The sequence below is a fragment of the Neoarius graeffei genome, chromosome 10 (assembly GCF_027579695.1).
Source record: "Neoarius graeffei isolate fNeoGra1 chromosome 10, fNeoGra1.pri, whole genome shotgun sequence".
Classification (NCBI taxonomy): Eukaryota; Metazoa; Chordata; class Actinopteri; order Siluriformes; family Ariidae; genus Neoarius; species Neoarius graeffei.
Genome location: NC_083578.1, coordinates 26315380 through 26327874, shown reverse-complemented (window position 1 = coordinate 26327874; position 12495 = coordinate 26315380). Strand labels below are relative to the sequence as shown.

The window sequence follows — 12495 nt, the reverse complement described above, 5'->3', positions numbered from 1 at the left end:
GAAACCCACGCGGACACGGGGAGAACATGCAAACTCCGCACAGAAAGGCCCTCGCCGGCCACAGGGCTCGAACCCGGACCTTCTTGCTGTGAGACGACAGCGCTAACCACTACACCACCGTGCCGCCCCAAACTGAGAAATGTTATTGTTTTTTGAAAAATATATGCTCATTTTGGGCGGCACGGTGGTGTAGTGGTTAGTGCTGTCGCCTCACAGCAAGAAGGTCCGGGTTCGAGCCCCGTGGCCGGCGAGGGCCTTTCTGTACGGAGTTTGCATGTTCTCCCCGTGTCCGCGTGGGTTTCCTCCGGGTGCTCCAGTTTCCCCCACAGTCCAAAGACATGCAGGTTAGGTTAACTGGTGACTCTAAATTGACCATAGGTGTGAATGTGAGTGTGAATGGTTGTCTGTGCCAGCCCTGTGATGACCTGGCGACTTGTCCAGGGTGTACCCCGCCTTTCGCCCGTAGTCAGCTGGGATAGGCTCCAGCTTGCCTGCGACCCTGTAGAACAGGATAAAGCGGCTAGAGATAATGAGATGAGATGAGATGCTCATTTTGAACTTGTTGTCAGCAACACGTTTCAGAAAAGTTGGGACAGGGCAACAAAAGACTGAAAAAGTTGTGTAATGCTAAAAATCCTAATTTGGTTGATGGGCAACAGGTCAGTACCATGATTGGGTATAAAAAGAGCATCCCAGAGAGGCTGAGTCTCTCAGAAGTACAAATGGGAAGGGGTTCACTGCTCTGTGAAAGACTGTGTGGGCAAACAGTGCAATAATTTAAGAATAATGTTCCTCAATGTAAAATTGTAAAGAATTTGGGGATCACCTCATCTATGGTACATAATATCATTAAAAGATTCAGAGAATCTGGAGAAATCTCTGTATGCAAGAGACAAGGCTGAAAACTGACAATGGATGCCTGTGATCTTCAGGCCCTCAGGCGACACTGCATTCAAAGCAAATATGAGTCTGTAGTGGAAATCACTGCATGGGCTCAAGAACACTTCAGAAAACCATCGTCTGTGAAAACAGTTCATTACTGAATCCACAAATGAAAGTTAAAACCAGATATAAAAAAAATCCAGAAACACCACAACCTTCTCTGGGCCCGAGCTCTTTTACGATGGACTGAGGCGAAGTGGAAAATTGTCCTGAGGTCTGATGAATCAAAAGTAGAAATTCTTTTTAGAAATCATGAACACTACATCCTCCAGGCTAAAGAGGAGAGGGACCATCCGGCTTGTTATCAGTGCACAGTTCAAAAGCCAGCATCTGTCATGGCATGAGGGTGCATTAGTACACATGACATGGGTAGCTTGTACATCTGGGAAGGCATCATTAATACTGAATGATATATACACGTTTCAGAGCAACATGCTGCCATCCAGACAAAATCTTTTCCAGGGAAGGCCTTCCTTCTTTCAGCAAGACAATGCCAAACCGCTTTCTGCACATATTAAAACTGCATGGCTCTGTAGTAAAAGAGTCTGGGTGCTAAACTGGCCTGCCTGCAGTCCAGACCTCTCTCCTATTTAAAACATTTGGTGCATTATGAAGCGCAAAATACAACAGAGGAGACCCCGAACTGTTGAGCAACTGAACTTGTATATCAAGCAAGAATGGGACAACATTTCTCTTTCAAAACTACAGCAGTTGGTCTCCTCAGTTCCCAAACATTTACAGAGTGTTGTTAAAAGTAGAAGTGGTGCAACACAGTGGTAAACATGCCCCTGTCCCAGCTTTTTTGAAACGTGTTGCTGACATCAAATTCAGAATGAGCATATATATTTTTCAAACAACAATAAAATTTCTCAGTTTCAACATTTGATATGTTGTCTTTGTACTATTTTCAATTAAATATAGGGTGTCCATGATTTGCAAATTGTCATATTCTGTTTTTTTTATTTATATTTTACACAGTGTCCCAACATTTTTGGAATTGGGGTTGTAAGTTTATTATAGTAAATCTGTCCATATCAATTTCTGCCAACATCTTTTAAGGTCATTCTTTGGTTATAGTCAAAGTTATGAATGAGTTATTTGATAACTCAAAGGTGTTGGCTTTTAATTGTTTTTTCACTGAATTAGCTGGACGATTTCCTCGGCTCAGTTTGCACTTCCGGTTGAGGCGGAATCGAGGAGTGTACATCATCCAGTCCTACATGCCCTCTATCTTGCTGGTTGCCATGTCCTGGGTGTCTTTCTGGATCAGCCAGTCAGCTGTGCCTGCAAGAGTATCACTAGGTTTGTCACTAGATTTGACATATCTAGCTTTATCACTTGATTTGATATATAATTATCATATTTGGTGTAGATACAGCAGGCTACTGTGCAATTCTTGCTGTGGCAACTCTTCACTTCAAAAATGGCATCAGTTATCTTCAGTACACTGTCATGCAGTTTAGTTTTATAAGGTAATTGGCTGGTAGGTTATTTCAATTGAATTTCAAAATTGACCATTATTCAGTAATGTTTTTATTGCAAAAATGGTTTATTGTACAACAGTGCTGTTGAATTTTGATTGGTCACGGGGTGTTGATTAATTTCCTGGAACAGAAGCTCTGACAGTAGTGCAGCTTCAGATCACAGATTTATATTAATGTACTTGTTCAAGGATATTATCATTTTGATAGCCACTTCACATGCTAATTTGCATGATCTGAGTCTAATAATGAAAGGATAAAATGGTTTGTTGCTACTTAACAAATCAAAATATTTGCTGATATTGTGAACTATAACAAAAACTCTAACTGTAACCATAAACAAATAAAAAGTATGAGGTGGCATTCTTTCAAAAAATGCCATCTTTGAAAATTGCAGTTACAGGAAAATAAAACTTTGGGGTGATAAGATCAGCTGTGCTTCATGTTGGGCCACGTCACACCACCATCACTGATTTTATTCCAGTGACAGCAGGCCAACAGTATTTTATTTGTTACATATTATCCTTACAAGTATCATACAAAAATTTCTCTATAACACTTAATATTTTGGAAATTAAATGTTTGGATATCAAGATGTGTCGCTTGTCCACTGTAACCCCAATGGAGAAGACTTAAACTACAACCCTGATTCCAAAAAAGTTGGGACAAAGTACAAATTGTAAATAAAAACGGAATGCAATAATTTACAAATCTCAAAAACTGATATTGTATTCACAATAGAACATAGACAACATATCAAATGTCGAAAGGGAGACATTTTGAAATTTCATGCCAAATATTGGCTCATTTGAAATTTCATGACAGCAGCACATCTCGAAAAAGTTGGGACAGGGGCAATAAGAGGCTGGAAAAGTTAAAGGTACAAAAAAGGAACAGCTGGAGGACCAAATTGCAACTCATTAGGTCAATTGGCAATACGTAGGTCATTAACATGACTGGGTATAAAAAGAACATCTTGGAGTGGCAGCGGCTCGCAGAAGTAAAGATGGGAAGAGGATCACCAATCCCCCTAATTCTGCGCCGACAAATAGTGGAGCAATATCAGAAAGGAGTTCGACAGTGTAAAATTGCACGGAGTTTGAACATATCAGCTACAGTGCATAATATCATCAAAAGAGTCAGAGAATCTGGAAGAATCTCTGTGCGTAAGGGTCAAGGCTGGAAAATGATGCTGGGTGCCCGTGATCTTCGGGCCCTTAGACGGCACTGCATCACATACAGGCATGCTTCTGTATTGGAAATCACAAAATGGGCTCAGGAATATTTCCAGAGAACATTATCTGTGAACACAATTCACCGTGCCATCCGCCGTTGCCAACTAAAACTCTATAGTTCAAAGAAGAAGCCGTATCTTTTTTTTTTATTTGATTGATTGATTTTTTTTAATCAATCAATCAATCAATCAATCAATCAATCAAAAAAGAAGCTGTATCTAAACATGATCCAGAAGCGCAGACGTCTTCTCTGGGCCAAGGCTCATTTAAAATGGACTGTGCCAAAGTGGAAAACTGTTCTGTGGTCAGACGAATCAAAATTTAAAGTTCTTTATGGAAATCAGGGACGCCGTGTCATTCGGACTAAAGAGGAGAAGGACGACCCAAGTTGTTATCAGCGCTCAGTTCAGAAGCCTGCATCTCTGATGGTATGGGGTTGCATTAGTGCGTGTGGCATGGGCAGCTTACACATCTGGAAAGACACCATCAATGCTGAAAGGTATATCCAGGTTCTAGAGCAACATATGCTCCCATCCAGACGACGTCTCTTTCAGGGAAGACCTTGCATTTTCCAACATGACAATGCCAAACAGGCGGCACGGTGGTGTAGTGGTTAGCGCTGTCGCCTCACAGCAAGAAGGTCCGGGTTCGAGCCCCGTGGCCGGCGAGGGCCTTTCTGTGCGGAGTTTGCATGTTCTCCCCGTGTCCGCGTGGGTTTCCTCCGGGTGCTCCGGTTTCCCCCACAGTCCAAAGACATGCAGGTTAGGTTAACTGGCGACTCTAAATTGACCGTAGGTGTGAATGTGAGTGTGAATGGTTGTGTGTCTCTATGTGCCAGCCCTGTGATGATCTGGTGACTTGTCCAGGGTGTATCCCGCCTTTCGCCCGTAGTCAGCTGGGATAGGCTCCAGCTTGCCTGCGACCCTGTAGAACAGGATAAAGCAGCTAGAGATAATGAGATGAGATGAGACTTTGTCCCAACTTTTTTGGAATCGGGGTTGTAAGCACTTAAGACAAAATGTATAAAATCATTAATGTATGACTTTTATGCAATGCTGTATATTGTAGAAATAAGTTAATTGTGTTTGATGTGATTGTGAATGTACATTTACACTCAGTATCATGAAACAAATGATCCTATTTTCAACTGTGGGATCAACTTTTGTTAATGACTTATTCCTTATTAAATGGTACTACTACTACTACTACTAATAATAATAATAATAATAATTTTGCATTCCTATGTGCTACACACATGTAAGGTGCAACCCCACTATACCGAACTCCTTGGGGGACGTCCAAATAGTTTGTTATACCGAAAAGTTCGTAATATTGAAATGGACACACTTGTCACACCAAACACTCATGTTATCTGCGAAATTTTAGGCACGTTCTCCTTATCACGAATTTCTCCTTCCAAGTCACTATGGCAATTCAGTGACTGAGTTAAAGAATCACAAACAAATGTGATAATTTCTTTGTCTGTTATGGAAATGACAGAGGTTACTGGTGTATCGTTGTCAGTATCCACCCACTGATTCACTATATTTTCTAAATTTTCACCATTCAATTCATTCATGTGTTATAAATCACCAATGATGTTATTTATGTTGCACCATAGGGCTGGGCGGGGGGTATAAAAACACCACTGGTACGCTTTAACTAGGTGTTAAGTTTCGCAGTATCAGTAGTCATTTCCTCCTTTTATTGATCCTTGGATCACTGTTCTCGATAACTGTTAGTGATTGATACCTAAGCGAGGCTTGTTAAGCCTTTGTTTATGGCATTAACTGACATATTGTCAACTTGATTGTGGATTTCATTACTTCTTGTTTGTCTCTGGTGGGAAGAGGAACACATGGCTCAGTGTGTTATGTAAGCAGGCGAATGAATGAATGAATGAATGAATGTAATTGCAGGAAGAGTATTTACTTCCAAACATGGCAGGCAAACAGTTCAAAAACATAAGACAGAGACAGGGTCATGTAACGGACAATGGTCACACGAAGCACAAACAGAATGGTGGAGGCAAAGACCAAAGGCAGAGTCTCATCTCATCTCATCTCATCTCATTATCTGTAGCCGCTTTATCCTGTTTTACAGGGTCGCAGGCAAGCTGGAGCCTATCCCAGCTGACTACGAGCGAAAGGCGGGGTACACCCTGGACAAGTCGCCAGGTCATCACAGGGCTGACACATAGACACAGACAACCATTCACACTCACATTCACACCTACGCTCAATTTAGAGTCACCAGTTAACCTAACCTGCATGTCTTTGGGCTGTGGGGGAAACCGGAGCACCCGGAGGAAACCCACGCGGACACGGGGAGAACATGCAAACTCCGCACAGAAAGGCCCTCGCCGGCCACGGGGCTTGAACCCAGACCTTCTTGCTGTGAGGCGACAGCGCTAACCACTACACCACCGTGCCGCCCAAAGGCAGAGTCCAAATACACAAAGCAAAGTCAAAACCAGAAAGGTAATACACAGATACAAGGCTTGGTAATGGGAGACATGTATACTTTTTCGACTTCTTATACGTGTGCGCTGTGATTGCGGTCTAATCTGGAACAGGTACATAGTACTGTCATTAATCCAAATTGTGCTGCGCATGCTCCGAGTGCCAATGCGCATGGACGTGACAGTGATATTTTTTAAAGACTCTGACTCATTGTCATTAAAGATGGGGGACATGACCTTAGTTCGTTATATGCCAAAGTTTGTAAATAAATGTGTTCGTTATAGTGGGCTTGTAGTGTATTAATAAAATGTAAACTCTGACCTCAGGAATCACTACTGTGCTGACCATGACGACACTGATGGTGAGTGCCCGCTCCTCGTTGCCTCGTGCCTCTGCCATAAAAGCCCTGGATGTATATTTCTGGATCTGCTATGTGTTTGTGTTCGCCGCCCTGATTGAGTATGCCTTCGCTCACTACAATGCCGATTACAGCAAGAAGGAGAAAGCCAAGGTCAAAGTGAACAAGACTGCAGAGGTAAGAGAAAGGAGTAAAGGTCAACTTTCATGGAGATTGTCATGTTGATTTCTTGGGCTTGAGCTAGAATACGGTGTGCTAATTGTCCATGATGGAGCCAATATTACACAAATGAGATACAATTCAATTTGTTTTTCTCTAACACTTTTAACAGTAAACATTGTCACAAAGCAGCTTTACAGAAATCCTTATATGGATTTAGTTGTAGATTTAGCTTCCTAATGAGCAAGCCAGATACAACAGCGGCAAGGAAAAACTCCCTGAGATGGCATGACTAAGAAACCAGACAGGAACCAGAGTCACAAGGGAGCCTATTATTCTGCTAAGTCATATCGTATAGTGAGATTTCGAGTCATTATTAATACACAACTGTATACTGTAATGCCAAAGTTCTGGGAGGATATATACAGTTGTGGTCAGAAGTTTACATACAGTGAGATGAATGTCATCTTGTTTATGAATGTCATGACAATATTGGGTTTTCATTTATTTCTTTGAACTGTTCGTTTTCTGTGGCGAAATGATTGTACAACATGTTTCTTTAATAGAAAAAAAACATGAATTTGGTGCAGAAGTTTTAATTTATTTTGGGCTTTCTGAAATCAACACCTAGTCAAAGTTATACATGGTCAAAAATATACATACACTCACTTAGATTATTAATTCAGAGGTGCTGAAACTTCCAAAATGTCGCTTATCTTGCCAAGGCCGAGGTCTCTTAACTTCCTGTTAGTGATCATGATTGACTACAGCTGGTACCCAGCAAAATCCCCAGTGTTGAATTAATACCCAGAGTGTTGATTTAACACCCTACTGTGTTTATATAGGTCCAATTGGACACAAATTAACTCTGAAAGTGTTAATTCAACACTGAGGAATTTGCTGTGTAGCTTCTCTATGCCTTCATAAAAAGGGTTTGTTTACAGCACTCACTGGATTGACCAACACACAGTAAAATGGGAAAGTCCAAGGAGCTCAGTGCAAATCTGAGAAAGAGGATCACAGATATACACAACTCTGGAATGTCTCTTGGAGCCACTTCTAAATAACTGCAGATCCCAATATCAGTTCAAACAATTGTATCCAAGTTATTGTGAGGTGTAGTCACTTTGCCAAGCCACTTTGCTTCAAGAAAACCCAAACTGTCACTCTCAGCTGAAAGGAAATTGGTTTGGATGGTCAGGAACAACCTGGGAACCACCATGGCACAACCCTGCCATGAACTGGAAGCTGATGGATTACTGTCTACAGTTCAGATCACCATGGACTAAGAGGCTGCTATCCAAGAAATAAGACCCTGCTCCAAAATTGACACCTTCAAGCTTAACTAAAGTTTGCAACTGACTGCATGGACAAAGAAAAAGCCTTCTGGAGGAAAGCTGTATGGTCAGATGAGACAAAGATTGAGTTGTTTGGCCACAATGACCACCATGTACAGAAGGACACTGTACCAGCTGGTGGTGGTGGTAGGATCATCATGCTCTGGGGCTGTTTTGCTGCCAGTGGAACTGGTTCATTGCACAAAGTGGATGGAATAATGAAGGAGGACTACCTCAGAATTCTTCAGCATAACCTCAAACCATTGGAAACTTGAACATGACTGGGACTTACCGTACAACAGGACAATGAACCCAAACACACATCAGAGCTGGTTGTGGAGGATAAAGCAGGCTAATATTAAGCTTAAACAAGTCCTGACTTCAACCCTATTGAAAATATATGGACTGTGCTTATAAGTCGAGTCCATGCCAAGAAAAAAAAATGTAATTGAACTCTATCAGTTATACCTTGAAGAGTTGTGAAATATCCAACCAGAATTCTGCCAGAAGCTTGTTCATGGTAAACAAAAAATGTTTGGTCAAGGTGAATCTTGCAAAGAGACATTATACCCAAATATTAGGTGTGCTGTATGTATATTTTTGACCCTGTGTTGATTTCAGAAAACCCAAAGAAAATTGTGCACCAAATTTTATTTTTTTAAAAAGATGTATGCTGTACAATCATTCTGCCACAGAAAAAGAACAGTTCAGAGAAATCATTAAAAGCCCAAATATTGCCATGACATTCATATTTAAGATGACATTCATGTCCCTGTATGTAAACTTCTGACCACAACTGTGTGTGTGTCATATATATATTTATACACATACACACACAGTGGTGCTTGAAAGTTTGTGAACCCTTTAGAATTGTCTATATTTCTGCATAAATATGACCTAAAACACCATCAGATTGTCACACAAGTCCTAAAAGTAGATAAAGAGAACCCAGTTAAACAAATGAGACGAAAATATTATACTTGGTCATTTATTTATTGAGGAAAATGATCCAATATTACATATGTAGTCGGCAAGGGCCTTTCTATGCGGAGTTTCTATGTTCTCCTCGTGTCCGCGTGGGTTTCCTCCGGGTGCTCCGGTTTCCCTCACAGTCCAAAGACATGCAGGTTAGGTTAATTGGTGGCTCTAAATTGACCGTAGGTGTGAATGTGAGTGTGAATGGCTGTCTGTGTCTGTGTGTCAGCCCTGTGATGACCTAGCGACTTGTCCAGGGTGTACCCCGCCTTTCGTCCGTAGTCAGCTGGGATAGGCTCCAGCTTGCCTGCGACCCTGTAGAACAGGATAAAGCGGCTAGAGGTAATGAGATGAGATGAGATTACATATGTATGAGTGGCAAAAGTATGTGAACCTTTGCTTTCAATATCTGGTGTGACCCCCTTGTGCAGCAATAACTGCAACTAAACGTTTCCGGTAACTGTTGATCAGTCCTGCACACTAGCTTGGGAGGAATTTTATCCCATTCCTCCGTACAGAACAGCTTCAACTCTGGGATGTTGGTGGGTTTCCTCACATGACCTGCTCGCTTCAGGTCCTTCCACAACATTTCGATTGGATTAAGGTCAGGACTTTGACTTGACCATTCCAAAACATTAACTTTATTCTTCTTTCACCATTCTTTGGTAGAACGACTTGTGTGCTTAGGGTCGTTGTCTTGCTGCATGACCCATCTTCTCTTGAGATTCAGTTCATGGACAGATGTCCTGACATTTTCCTTTAGAATTCACTGGTATCATTCAGAATTCATTGTTCCATCAATGATGGCAAGCCGTCCTGGCCCAGATGCAGCAAAACAGGCCCAAACCATGATATTACCACCTCCATGTTTCACAGATGGGATAAGGGTCTTATGCTGGAATGCAGTGTTTTCCTTTCTCCAAACATAACGCTTCTCATTTAAACCAAAAATTTCTATTTTGGTCTCATCCGTCCACAAAACATTTTTCCAATAGCCTTCTGGCTTGTCTACATGATCTTTAGCAAACTGCAGACAAGCAGCAATGTTCTTTTTGGACATCAGTGCCTTTCTCCTTGCAACCCTGCCATGCACACCATTGTTCAGTGTTCTCCTGATGGTGGACTCATGAACATTAACATTAGCCAATGTGAGAGAGGCCTTCAGTTGCTTAGAAGTTACCCTGGGGTCCTTTGTGACCTCGCCGACTATTACACGCCTTGCTCTTGGAGTGATCTTTGTTGGTCGACCACTCCTGGGGAGGGTAACAATGGTCTTGAATTTCCTCCATTTGTACACAATCTGTCTGACTGTGGATTGGTGGAGTCCAAACTCTTTAGAGATGGTTTTGTAACCTTTTCCAGCCTGATGAGCATCAACAACGCTTTTTCTGAGGTCCTCAGAAATCTCCTTTGTTCGTGCCATGATACACTTCCACAAATGTATTGTGAAGATCAGACTTTGATAGATCCCTGTTCTTTAAATAAAACAGGGTGCCCACTCACACCTGATTGTCATCCCATTGATTGAAAACACCTGACTCTAATTTCACCTTCAAATTAACTGCTAATCCTAGAGGTTCACATACTTTTGCCACTCACAGATATGTCATATTGTATCATGTTCCTCAATAAATAAATGACCAAGTATAATATTTTTGTCTTATTTATTTAACTGGGTTCTCTTTATCAACTTTTAGGACTTGTGTGAAAATTTGATGGTGTTTTAGATCATATTTATGCAGAAATATAGAAAATTCTAAAGGGTTCACAAACTTTCAAGCACTACTGTATGTATGTATATAAACAGTTATCCCATGAAATCGAGTCGTACATGAGCTGATGGCTATAAGCCATGTTTGACGAGATTGAGTGGAATAACTGTTTTATTCTATCCACATTCACTGGATTTTGAGAAACAGAGCATTTTTATTTTTTGCAAATTCAATAAATAAAAACTTTATACAAAACGTCCGACAAAATCATTTCCGCTTAGAATGGAAACAAACCTGCGAAATGACAGTAGCAATTTGTGAAAAATTCTATAATAATAATTCTTGAAAAAAAAGATATGTTCTTCCTATCAAACATTTTTATTCCATATTTTGTTGCTTTTTTGTATTTTTTTTTTTTTTTTGGGGGGGGGTTCTTCCTCTTCTTAGGGTTTTTTGGCAGTTGGCAAACCAACTTTAAGGTGCATTACCGCCACCGACTGGGCAGAAGTGTGGAACACTAGATATTGGGGGAAAAAAACTATATTCTTTCAGCTACTTCCGTTTCTTTTAAATAGCTGAGAACAATTTTTGGGGTTTTGTTTTCCAGTAGAGTTTTTATTTTGTCCTTGGGTGGTTCAGCAACACGCTCTGCCATTTTGTTTTTTTCTACTCATGGTATTATCCTAGTCGTAGAGTAGCCAATCAGAGCACGCGATTGCTCATATCCAGTGAATGTGGATTGAAAAAAAAAATATATATATATATATATATATATATATATATATATATATATATATATATATATATATAAAATTTGTGAAAGTGTCATCCAAAAATATTCTTATGATTATTTTACAGTCCATGGTGAAAAATGGAAAGCAGGCCATGGTCCTCTTCTCACTGTCCGTGACTGGCATGAATCAAGGCCTTGTGGTCTCCAATCGGCAGAACCGTGCCCAACACCAAGCCGAGACATCCGTAGAGCCTCAGGAAGAGGTGGAACCGGCTAAGCAAGGGAGCAGTGAGGAGAGAAAGTGCTGCAAGTGCAAACCCATAGATGCTGACACAATCGACATATACGCCCGTGCTGTCTTCCCTTTCACTTTCGCCGTGGTCAATGTCATCTACTGGGTGGCTTATACCATGTGACATACATGCTAAGTTAGCTGAAATCTTGAGATTTTGAATTTTTACATGAAGGGATGTTCACGATTGTCGAACTATGATTCAGATTATTGAATCCTTATGATTCAACTCAGACTGCTTAGGTTTTGTGTGGCTCTGCATCTGATAATGAAGATGAGAACATCTGGTGAGGAAGCACTTTTCCTTTCAGCAATGTCTCAGATGAAGGTGAGTGAAATATGAGAAAACGCTGCGAGGGCTGCTGATTGTCTCGCCTCTGCAATGTCATATTGCCTTGGTTTCTCTTTGTGTTACTATTATAATATTTTAGAGATTATTTTGTGACATTTAATTGCAGTTCTTTTTACCTGAAACTGGGGATAATTAAATCGAACCCTATAACATGACTGCATGGCTGCTGTTTTTGCTATGAGTACATTTTTTCATTCTTATTCTGCCATAGTATTAAGTTTCCTCCCACTCTCGAGGTTTTGGTCCTGCCTTCAAATTAATTTCAGACTTTGAAAAACTGTCCAGTGTTTGTCCACTGTTTGATTTTCAACTTGAGCAAATGTTGGACCAGTCATGAAAGAAGGCTGTAGTTTAAATGATGACATTAAATAATGATCATTTTATTCACAATGCATACTTGCATGTTAATATATTTATAGTGTAACCTTAGGTAGCCAAACTCCAGAGTGATCAAAAA

At 40.8% G+C, this 12495-nt stretch overlaps 1 protein-coding gene across 1 annotated transcript in view; it reads left to right on the top strand.

Moving 5' to 3' along the window:
- gabrd (gamma-aminobutyric acid type A receptor subunit delta) overlaps positions 1-12226 on the top strand; it is an 80149-nt gene extending 67923 nt beyond the window's left edge. Inside the window, exons 7-9 of the mRNA XM_060930761.1 lie at positions 2089-2244; positions 6447-6655; positions 11520-12226. Of these exons, the coding sequence (XP_060786744.1) occupies positions 2089-2244; positions 6447-6655; positions 11520-11810 (656 nt within the window). The 3' untranslated portion in view covers positions 11811-12226. The remainder of the gene's footprint in view (positions 1-2088; positions 2245-6446; positions 6656-11519) is intronic.
- Positions 12227-12495: the final 269 nt, after the last annotated feature.